The sequence below is a fragment of the Ammospiza nelsoni genome, chromosome 1, assembly GCF_027579445.1.
Source record: "Ammospiza nelsoni isolate bAmmNel1 chromosome 1, bAmmNel1.pri, whole genome shotgun sequence".
NCBI lineage: Eukaryota > Metazoa > Chordata > Aves > Passeriformes > Passerellidae > Ammospiza > Ammospiza nelsoni.
This window is the reverse complement of record NC_080633.1, coordinates 8,769,108-8,781,323: the sequence shown is the minus strand read 5'-3', so window position 1 is coordinate 8,781,323 and position 12,216 is coordinate 8,769,108. Positions and strand designations below refer to the sequence as shown.

At 37.5% G+C, this 12,216-nt stretch overlaps 1 protein-coding gene across 3 annotated transcripts in view; it reads right to left on the bottom strand.

Moving 5' to 3' along the window:
• RBM33 (RNA binding motif protein 33) overlaps window positions 1-12,216 on the bottom strand; it is a 102,173-nt gene that overhangs the window by 73,691 nt on the left and 16,266 nt on the right. For all 3 annotated transcript variants that reach the window (XM_059469303.1, XM_059469309.1, XM_059469318.1), the window contains exons 3-6: window positions 7,395-7,443; window positions 5,525-5,601; window positions 2,750-3,041; window positions 1,572-1,682 (exon numbers count right to left, since the gene is read on the bottom strand). In XM_059469303.1, the coding sequence (XP_059325286.1) occupies window positions 1,572-1,682; window positions 2,750-3,041; window positions 5,525-5,601; window positions 7,395-7,443 (529 nt within the window). The remainder of the gene's footprint in view (window positions 1-1,571; window positions 1,683-2,749; window positions 3,042-5,524; window positions 5,602-7,394; window positions 7,444-12,216) is intronic.

Below are 12,216 nucleotides of genomic sequence, written 5' to 3'. Positions count from 1 at the left end.
ATCAGTTCATCTCCAAAACACCACAACAAAAGTGTGCATCATCAATCCAGTGAAGGAATAAAAAGTGTTCAAGGATTTCACAGCTCTTCTGAAGGGCAGATTTAACATTTGGGAAGTAGGAAATTAATGACATGAATGTGTATTTGGTGCAAGATGTTTTGCTTGCAGCAGTGGAAGCTGAAGGATGCAGGTGGTCCCTTTCAATGCAGATCTCCACCTACCAAAAAATGCTGTTTTACCAAGACAGGTTTGATACAACTGGAGCATCACAGCACACCCAGTTGTGAGAACTTCATACAGTAAGGCTGCTGTGTCTTTGAGGAATTAATTTCCTGATGAGTTAAAGCTCCAAAGAGGAAATACACTCTGACTACACTTCTCAGCAGGTAATCCATTCAATCCTATTTAATTAAGAACTGGAATAAAAGTAATATTAAAGCAGATTCCTGGTGGGGAAAGGAAAAAAATCTTCCATTAAAAACTTGCTGCAAATTAAAACCGGTTGTGATACTCTTCCCTAATAACAAAAGGGAAAACCTTGCAACACAGTTGAAGTGCAAAAATAAAAAAGCGACTTTTACGAAAGCTTGCAGGTGCACAAAATATGGCATTGCACATGCATGACACGGGATTTCTGTTATTTTTATAAGGTTAATTAATCAGTTTATCTAGCCAGTACATCCAATAGGAAATCACTTCTGTCAGTAACCCAGCCCTGAGTCAGCTGGTCCAGGGGCTTCCTTCCCTTTTTTCTTGTTATGTCTCTTAGGTTCTGGTAGAGCATAAGATGTCCTTGTCAGGAATTATCTTCTTAAGACTAAACAGAATCTCAAGAATGTAGAGTAAAGGCTTGTTAAACTGTGATAGAGGGCAGGAAAAATACTAGAACCTACACAAATATGTATTAAAAATATACAAGGCTGTAGATATACATAAAATATATAAAAAGCTAAAAAACCTTTAGGCATCACTACCAGGCTGTAATTAGTGAATGCATACTTGGCAGACTTTAGCATAAGCTTTCTTATTGCAAATGAAGGAACTCTCCCTTTTCCTCACTGAAGAAGATAAATCTCACAGGAATTTCAGTCTCAACACAACTTTCAAAACAGCAAACTCTTTGCCTGTCTAAAATACCAAACCTTCCATGCTTACAATCTCCCTCAAAGGGTGATACCCAAGAACTGTGTGTACATCCCAACAGCACCAATGATCCACCTGGAAAGGGAAGCACCACAGCTCTGGGAGACTGAACAGACTGTGCAGTATTACTGTCATCTCCTACCCAAATGGGCCCCTGAAGTTTCTAATGTTGAAGCCAAGACTAAATATTCACATTTTGGGCTTTCCCTTATGATTCTAATCCCAAGGGAAGGAGGGGATCTGATGTATCTGACAATATAGATGCTATCACAATTCATTTTATATATAGAGTACTACCATCAATAATTCAACACATGCAAAGTTGCATCAATTCATACCCAGCACAATTCCATGCATAATTCTATGTACAATTCTACAAACTGTAACAGAACTAGTTATTTAAAGTTTCCAATAAATTCATGACATACCTCTTCTGATTCATTAGCCATTGTCTGGGTTTCTTCCAACTCCTCATCAGCTGCATACTCTCCTTGTTCTTCCATTGCTGGCTCATTATAGGATTGCATGTAATCTTCATCCTAAAGCAGTAAAGAGGAGGCAAATGAATAGGTGGGGTCTGACTGCATTGCTGCAGCTTCCACAGTGGAAGAGAAGTATTGCATCTCTGGGAACAGTCAACTATAAGTGATATGGCACACTACAGCATAATTAGCAGGGTTTTAACTAGACAGTGATTTCAAAATTATCAAAACCAAAACAGTTTCATTCATATCCCAGCAATGTCATCATAAAGATCCCATTTAATACTATTTGTCCCAACTACTTCTATATATCTGCATCCACTGATTACAAATTCATGAAGCAAACACTGCAGGACTTTCTGGCCATAGCACATATACATTAACATCAGATTTACCCATCAAATATAAACATTCTTAAAGCATTCTGCAAGGGCTTACATATGAGTGGGTTCAACTCTGAAAAACTATGAACATAAAACAAAAGCAAAATCTTGCTTAAGTCTGCTTGTATTTTTCCAACACCTCACTGATCACGTACAGTTTTGATTAAGATTAAATCATTTCATTAACAATTAAAGTCAGTGCATGTGTTCTAATATGCTGCTTAAATTATATTGAATTATGCAGGTGACATTTTCTGAACTAACCTCCAATCTCTTTATTCAGGTTTAGACAGCTCTCAGTTACAAAAAGGATGAACAAGCAGGACATCAATCACTTTGGGATATTAGCACCTTAAAGATGTCTTTAGCAGGTCAATAATCTTTTCACCTTGGAAGGACTTTATCAGATCTTGTCTAAAGCCTGGATAAAAGCTTTTGCATTAAGTACTTGTAACAATTGGCAGTGCATCTCCACCACACAAAGCAGTTTTCTTCCTTAAGGATACAGCCCTCAAGGTCACGATTCTCAACTGCTTTCCAGCATGACAAAGGAGCATTACCTACCGCCAAACAAGCTGTCAACACAAACTTTGTCACAGCCTAGATAAAGAAACTGGCAGACAGTGATAATAGGTCTAATTTCCCCTCCTCCCCAGGGAGGTAAACAGATTTTAAATCAGTCTAAAATCCTATGCACGTGAAGCAATGTTATCTCTGACGATACAATAGAAGGAAACTCACTGGAAATTCATCTAGGGGTTCATTGATTTCAAGGTCTAGCACTTCATCTTCTTCTCCAGGCTCTTCCCCATATTCTATTTGGTCTTCTGTCAGCTCAGGATCATTGCCTTCATAATGTCCTTCCTCTGCATACTCTGAGGCATATTCTTCAGGTGCTTCAGATTTGTCATAACCAATTTCATCTTCCCCTTGGTCATATTCAGCCTCGTGTTCCAGGGAGGGGTCGTTGATGGACTCGTAGGATGCCAGGATGCCAGGTGTGGCATTGAGGCTCACTGTGACACCTGGAGAGCTGTGGGACAGGGGCACAATTCAGAGGCTCAAGTCTAACTGGCAACTACTCACAAAGATTCAGCAAAACAAAGCCAACAAATGTAAAATCTCCAAGTTGGTGGATAGAATTATAGCCCATATACTGTTTGACTCCATGCCATGTTCTCATAATGCATACTAAAATGCAGCTTATCACCAGCTGCAGGCTATTTGACCAGGGGAATCAAACCAACCAGATGGTTTAGCAGGTCAAACTGGCAAAAGTCTTGCTTGGTAGCCAAAGCCGACCAGACTCAATTTTAATTCCAAGAATAACAAAAAAAATACACCAAATTACTATAACTGCATCTGTTTTCCCAATCTTTCAGAATACACTAGCAAAACATTTTTTACTAAATGTATTAACATTGTTCATTCTTGATTATTGAATTCAAACTTGCATTTTTAATGATAGATTTAATGTTCTACATAATATAAAACAAATAGTCAAAACTGTAATGCAAATGTTTAATACATTCTTAACTAGCACAGACCCTGAAAAAAAATAATCAATAGAAAAACTGCCAAGTTTATAATCTTCAGGCAGGCAAAGCAAAGCTCAGGGTTTACTGTTTACAAAAGTCAGTGTCATCAACACAAAAAAGCAACTAACCAACAGCAGACTAGCTCTTGATTTGAGAGCTCTGTGTATAAGGAAAACAAAGAATTTTTTTTTTAAATAACATTCCTATTATTCTCCATTTTCCCAAGTTTGGGGGAACAAGACCCAGGCAGCTTTGAGCTATCTGCATCTCTAGGAGAGAGAAGATTTAAAACAAAAGTGAAGACATTATGCAGGATTATCATTATCCTCCCAACTACAGAAACATGAGGTTGACTGGAAACATAAGGGGAAGGGAAAGGCTCTCTGTGGCAATAAAACTGCTAAAAATGCAAAACTTGTCTACAGAAACCTGCTTCCACTGAGCAATATCATCACATTTGAGATAATATCAAATTGGTTTTATCACTACTGTGTTTGGTCACACAGCCATCCCTGCCATCTAGGAGTCTCAAGGAGGACATACAGCAAAAACCAGCCAAGATCTCTAACTGGGATTCCCCTTTTTGAAGGGAACAGTCCCACCCTCACTGCATGGAGAAAAATGGCAGCCAATGAAGAGATTGATGGTGGAGCATTTTATCACACCCTCACCAGTCCAACATAAGGACAGGAATCCTTATCCTAATTACAGCTAATACAGAGATCTCAGAGATGGAGATTCCCCTATGTATGTTATACATATAGATACATTCACAGCCCTTCAGATGAATGCCTGGCACAGCATGCAATAAGGGAAGCAGGAAAAACAGGCCAGTGAAAGCAGCAATGGCACTGCATCACTTTGGCATTACAAGCACTTTCTCTGCTACTTTACTCCAGCTTGAAAAGCAAAAACAAGACATTCATTTTGACTTGTAATGCCCAAAATTCAGCTGAAAAACTGTATTACCACAGGGTATTCACAGGGCAGGATTCTCAGTAAACTCCCATGGAAATATCTTAATCCTATTAAGTCTGTTCAAAATTTTCTGCTGTGTAATTGTAGAGAAATGTTTAAGTCACAAATTCCCCTCCTCAGAGTCTGAGGAGGTAAGACAGAGTTTTAAAAGAAATATGGCAGAAAAGGACTATATAGGAATGATGCCTTTCCCTTGGTCCTAAAAATTAAGAGCCAGACACAATTAAGGGATAAAGGGTTTTTACCTTGGTATTCAATAAGGATCCTTATGGTGCACCACTTCACCAAGGTGGAACATACAAAATGCACACAACACAGGACAGATCCCATATACAATTTATAGACCTTACAAATCAGCATATCTAACAAAGATGCCCCAATGAGAAGACTGAATGAATAGTGTGATATCCTCCCACCCCAAGCAACTCCCCCCTGGCTGGGCCAAATCTCCAATTTACAGGATGGATTCTAGAGAGGACTTTGGCTTCCCAAGATAGTGCAGGGTTTTCCAGCCTCCTACTACGAGGCCTTTAGGATGTTTGGTCTCCTGGCCTAACAGAACACTAGGATTATGATAAATTATCAGACTTAAGGAATTACAAGTATGCATGCTAAGTGTACTGAGGATACATAAAAGTGATATGATATACAAAAGGCAAAAAATCATCTGGCATCAGCAAGCAATACTGAGGCAGTAAAGCAAGCTCTGTAAGTGCTAATAATTAATTCTATATGCACAGCAGATGACACTATTTCTTCTTATAAGCTTTTTAGAGACTTGAAAAAATTTATTAGATCAAAATAACAAAAAAATTATTTTACTGAAATGTTCACAATGCTACTGTGTACATTATATATACATCACTAAATAGCTGGCTATGTAAAAAGCAAAACTATTTTAAGTATATACCAATAACTTTAGTTGAGTAGTTATTAATTATCAGTAACAGGAGTCATTCATAGCTTTGAGTTATCCAAGACAAGATTTAAAAAGAAATACCGAAATTCTTGTTCCTCTTCATTGTCACTCTGCAGAAGATCATCATTCAGCTCCTCATCTGACAAGTCTGACTGATTCTAGGTTTCAAAAAAGTCAATCATGAACAAAAAAGATACAAACTTAACTAAGTATTGAAGGCTAAATATTTTTCATGAAGAATACATCCCAAACTGAGAGCATATCTTCAAAGAAATTACATAATTCAATGAGAAAAAACACACAACACAAGATCACAAATCTTAAAATACATTTTTGACAATCCTAAGGAAATTTACAGAACTCAAATTTGCCTATCAACACTATTTTTTTACTGATGTATTCTCAAATATGGCCAAAGATGACAACTCACTGAGGACAGACCAGGAAGGAAGAAAGGTAAGCTCTTGTACACAGCCTTGTGACCTTGATGCATTAGACAAGTCAAGAAAACACATGAATTGCAATTTCTAGGGAGAAGAGACAGGAGACTGGAGCAAAGGATATGATAAAGAAAACTGAAAAATCATTATTACTTTGTAAGAGAAGAAAAAACCTCCTAATTTGTCTCTCAAATTAAACAACTTTCAGTTGTTTCTTTTTTTAATAATTACCCCCTAGGGAGAGATAACTGCAGTTCTGCTGAGCAACATTTCCAGCCTCTAAAGTAATAGGGCCAGAAAGGTTACACAAAGATAGATTTATCTAAAAGTACTGGGATGAGATTAAATAGAAGGAAGTTTAGCCTAAATAACTCAGGGAAAACTTTCTAAGAAATCTAAGAAATTATTACCCCATTACATGGGTCCATACTCACAGGTATTGCCCTGTAACATGGCAAATTAAAAAGAAGCATAGAAAAAGCACCAAAAAAACCATAAAACACTGGAGAATCAAGTACTGGTTAGTATTCACATATATAATTTTTAAATATAAGTAGCTTTATCACCTCCATTCAATGTTAATTGCTGCTGGTTCTGGTAACTGTGTAACAAACATCTGCAATCATTATCCTACTACAATTTTATTTTCTTTAAACCAGCACATGAGAATAAGAACTTTCTATCTTTAATAAGAAATGGTTACAGAAGCTGTAATAATTTCAAGAAGCTAACTTCCAACACTTAGAAGATGGTTATAAAAAACTACAACAAATAAAACTCAACTCTTAATAGAGCTAAGTTTCTTAACAATCTATTGATTTCCAATTAAAACTTCAAAAACTACTTTCAAAATTAGTTCATTTACAAGATAAAATATAGAAAGAGGTCAATTTGATTTCTCAAACTTAAGTCCCATCTTCTCCTATGGATGTCTAGCAAATCCAAAAATACATTTAGCTCTTTTCCCAGAGTTCAATCCTGGAAATAGGTACCAGCAGGAAGAGTCTATAGAAGACATGGGGAAAACTTGTTTATGCTCCCCAGTTTTAGCTGCTGCCATATTTTTCCCCTCACTTTAAAAGGGGAAATCTTCTGTTTACTCATCAGGCAATGACCTGGCAGATCATGCAGATCATCACAGACAGCAATGACTGCTTTTGTATTTACTCTCTGGTAAATACTACTGGTATTTTGGCAAGTGATTTTTAATAGCCAGGAAACTGGGACTTGGATTAAATTTTCCATCATGCTAATTAGCATTCAGGAGACCTAACTGGGTTGAAAAGAAATTTTCCCCTAACTTTTATTTTAAGAAGTCACACTTGGAGGTATTCCACAGAAGGAAACAAAGCCTTGGGTGCAGAATGCTCTGGCAGTAAGGCAGACCTCAGGTACCTGTGGCTGTGCTCTGGGGGTGACTAAAATACACAAGGTCAAACCAAACACCTGAACTGTCTGAGCTGAACAACATTCACATTTTAATATCTGCAATTTTAATACATAACTCTTACCTTTTTTCCAGTCAGCAAATCCTCTCCAAGCAAGTCGTCATCAAGTTCACTGTAAAACAGTAACAAATTTAAGAAGCTGAAATTTACAAAGCAAAACCAAAAACCTTACAGGGCATATGCCTTACAAATTTGCCTCAAGGAGAATTGTTGCCAGGCCAGCACAAAGCATATTTTAGCAAAGCATTCAGGGAATAAAAGGTTTTTACTTTTCAGTGAAACAACAAATCATACCTATTAAATAAATCTGTACTGCACAGGCATTTCATTTCTGTATGCTCTCCTTTCCATATCCCCTCCACTAAACCCAACACAGGAACAGGGACAGCCAGCCAAACCCCAGCCATTCCAGATCCTTCACTCCAAGGCCATTTGGACACACTGCCCAAACTCCAAATTGCTGATTTCCAGCTCCCCAGGGAGGCCATGGGACAGGAATGTCCTGTGGGCAAGGCTCAGTCCACAGGTCCCCATGTGGCCCACGCTGCACCCAGCCAGGAGCTGAGAGCCTGGGAAGCTGCCTGGCTTGGGAGCCTGGACCTGTCCTGAAAGCCAGCCTTAGGCCTTCATCTTGCATAAATACTTCATTTCCTCCTCCTCAGGTTGAGGGTAAGGGCAAACATACATTTGTAGGGTGACAAAATCAAATGCATGTTTCATCAGTTCTGTATTTGTGCCCAAGAATTCAGGAAGCACAGAAATACTGGCTTACAACACTTCTGCCATCACAGTGCAACTGCCCCATAAACACAACTGGGTGCAAGGAACTACATGCAAGGTGAGCTAAACTCCACAAAAACTGCTTCATTTCATTCCTCCTTCAGTGACAAAATTATTTAGTGACAGGGATGACCAATCCCCTTCAATAATAAACACCTGTTACTGACAAAAAAACACGTATTAGAACATGCATATCAATACTACAATGAGATGTCAGTGATTTGAAATATGAGCTGTACTTTCAGAGGAGACTATTTCTACCTGCACACCTTAAAAAAAACCAAAGAGAAACAAAACCCACCACCCCTTAGGTAGTACATAAAAACCAAATCATCCCAAGTGAGAACAGCCTGTATGAACTGCAAAGGAATTTGTGTAAGAGTTGCTTAGAACTACATGGCAAATGCTTGAAAATGGGGACACAATCCCAAAACATAGATCAGTTGGTTTGCATATGGATCAATCTCTTTCAGAGCCAATTACTGTACAGGTAACATAGGAGGGAAGGGGTAGTGAGGGTTGTAAAAATCCTCTGGGCTAGGAAAGAACAAATGATACACCAAATAAGCCCTAAATAGGACACTAACGTCAGTATAGAGCATTTATCCACTGTTACTGATCACAAACAGGTCCAGGAATGACTGAACATTAACAAATAGCAATTGTTTTGTGCTCAATGTAATATTAAACAAAAATTAGGGGATAAGACATATCACACATTCCAAAGAGCAAACTGACTAGAATTTCAGCCTTTTCTTTCAGAGACAGACTCTGTGGAACAGAAATGGTTGCAGAGAATTTCCTACTTCAATTTTGTCTCAAAAAAAAAAAAAATCACTAATCTTTTCAACTGTCAGTAATCTGACAAATGCACCAAAATGTTTGAAAATATTTCCCAGCACTATGGCCAACCATTGACAGCTTTTAATAAAACTGCACTAGAGAAATTCCAAGAGATGGCAAGAGCATATGTTGCAGCAGCATTCAAAGATAAAAACCAATTTTGGGTAGCAAGAAATTCAAATTAAGGAAAGGAATGCAAAAGAAACTGAAAGATTAATTTAATTATCTAAACATACCTAGGTCTACTTACCATATTACTAAAAAGCACTCTTGATGTGATTGTTTAAAAAAAAATTAACATTTGATCTCTAGAATTAACTGCAAACATATTCTAGATTTTCAGAAACTCTAACCTATTGCCTGACAGTCAAAAAAGCTGTCAGGATATAAATAAGTTTGTATCAGAAGCAAAAAGTAGTTCACAGGGTGCCCTTCAAAACCTATTAAAATATTCAATATCATTCAGTATTTTTATTGATAAATTAGAAAAATGACCATGAGTAACTTTTTTAGTAAACAAAGTAACAGTGAAAAACCTGCACAGGAAAGTGGAACTATCTCAAGCTCCTTTATAAGCAGCCAAATCTGAAGCTGTCTATAGAAAAAAGAACCACAAGGACTAAATCTGACCATTAAAGAACAAAGCAAACAAACAAAAGAACCACCAAGAAAACAAACAGAAAACCCTCTGACACTGACAGATCTTAGGCTAGCTGAGAGAAATAGACAAAAATTAATGGCTGCAATTTCATATAACACAAATCCACATAAAATAAACTGGAATAAAAGTACACACCTATTCTAGATCCAAAAGCATCTCACGCTTGCCATCATCAAGACAAATGTCTTTCCAAAACGACAATACCAGGAAATACTGGGTTAAGATAATTTTGGGTTTGCTGCTCTCACAAGAAAAAGACGGATTTTCCTTCCCTTCTTCAACTCTCAATACCCAACATTTTCCTTACTGAATAAATTTAGCCTACTCAAATAAGAAAAAAATAAAAAAAAAAAAATTAAAAAAAAAAAAAAAGCAGACTAAAAGTGGAAAATTTTCAGCCAGCATAGAGAAATCAGTAATCTCAAAGAAGGGTCTGAACAAGTGAATTTCAGCAAATACCAGCTACTAAATCTGCCCTGTCACCTTGAAGGAGAGCACCAGAAATGCAGGTTTTTCCCAAACCCAAGCTTTGGGCTACTTAATGAGATAAATGTACAAATTAATGTGATAAAGACATCAGACTGGCCCTTTCAAGTCTCCAATTTCATAAGCATGCCTCATTAAACATGAGCAGTAGCAAGGACACAAATGTTTCAGGAAAAGAACTTGGACAAAATGGGGAAAATTCTCCAAGAACAATGTTACATTTGTACTCCCAAATAAGTGGGGCCTTCCAACTCTCAGTTAACACCCTCCAGGGTTTGAGAAATGACAGAGCTCTGAAAAATCAACATTTAATTACAAATAAAATAAATATACTACTAATAAATCTATATTATTTTGATTATTTAAGTGACTGGGGGATGGGACTCAGCCAAGTAACAACACAGCAGCAGGAGCTGATGTTTGATGAAGATGTGTGACTAACACAACTCCTTCATCTCCCCCTCCCAAATGATGCTTCAATGGAAAACAACACATGAAAGATTAAAACCAAGATTACTGTGTTCATCCAGCCTTTTTTCCATCTTTGAGAAACCATGTCCTACACTGAATTAGGCCAGTAGGTAAAATCCCCAAACAATTACATTAGGCAACATGTCCATGTACAGCATTTCTAATTGCCAAGACAACTACAGAACTCAACACTTACAAAGAGAACTTTGAAATTCGAAGAAAATAGTATTAACCAAAATATATTCCAACACATACAAATAGTATTTTACTAGATACAGCTGTAAAATAAAACTTCTGAAATGATCAACAAAATAAAACTCCAGAATCTTCTGCTCTGCACCTGAAACCACTTCCCTCACAATTTCCCTACTGCATTCTGATCATCTCTCTTTAATTGAATACAGCTAATAATAAACACATAAATTAAGCCATTTTTCTAAAACTAAATCCTTGTATACTTCAAAGTCTCAGCTCAGTGAAAATACTCTAAAACTGTCAAGCCCTATTAAAAGCAGCTTTGCACAAGCAGTTTGCCACTGGGTAAAAGCTTCCAACTTCTGATGTAACAGCTGCTGCTTGACTCTTTCAGATCTTATCAAGTGATGAGCTGGGCAGCCAAACCTGAACGTGACCAGTCAGCAGCCAAGAGCCCACCCATTTATGCACCAAAGGCCAAAAGTTCAGAAAATATTCTAATACAAAACATTCTGCCTGCAATTTTAAGGTTTCTGAACAGCCAATCCTGGGTACAGGAGGCAGCCCGGGAGAGACCCAGGCTGAGCAAGTTCTTTAATTCCACTCCCAAAGCAGAGCAGCTCCTTGGTGCACCTCAGCATCCAACCCTCAAACAGCTGCCCTGGGCTGACAGAGAGCAGGCACTGCTCATCAGCAAACAGAACACCCTGCATATACCAGAGCTACTGCCCAAATTCCTCACTCACATACTCCCACTCAACCTAGCAGAACACCAAGGAAGAGGAAACTAATGCCTCTGGAATGACAATAAATGTAGAGCAGTTGATTTACTCCAAAGGCTCAGCTCAGAGGAAAACTACTTACAGTAAAATTTGTTTACTACAATCACTTGAGTGATTATTAGAGAACACAGAAATCTACTTGGAATATTTTCTCCCTTTTAGAGTGAAAACCACTGGCAAAGTCTGAACAAGTCTATTACTAAAAAGGAATCACAGAAAAATAACAGAAATAAGTTATATGTTTTCTCCTAGAAAGAGCAGATCTGTGCAGCCAGCAGCTTGATTGCTGCCTCATAAAATAACACACATTCTCCCCCAAAATAACCCAGAGCACACACACTTCTCTATCTTTAGAACAGTCATATTGTTGAGAATGCCCATGCCTAAGCTCTCCTCCTCTCCCCCAATTTAAAACAGAAGTAGAACTTAAGAGGATAGGGATTTAAAGATCAAAGTAAAATAATTTAAACATGAAAGTAATTTAAACATTGAAGTAAAACATATTTTAAAAATTAAGTTGGGCAAATTCAAGTACTAGCAAATTCTATTTAAACCACCTAGCTCTATTAAATATTTAAAAGCAAAACCAAAACATTAATTGCAAAATTACACACCACAAATACTTTGTATTTATCCAATTTTAAAAGGCATCTCTTCACAATGCTCT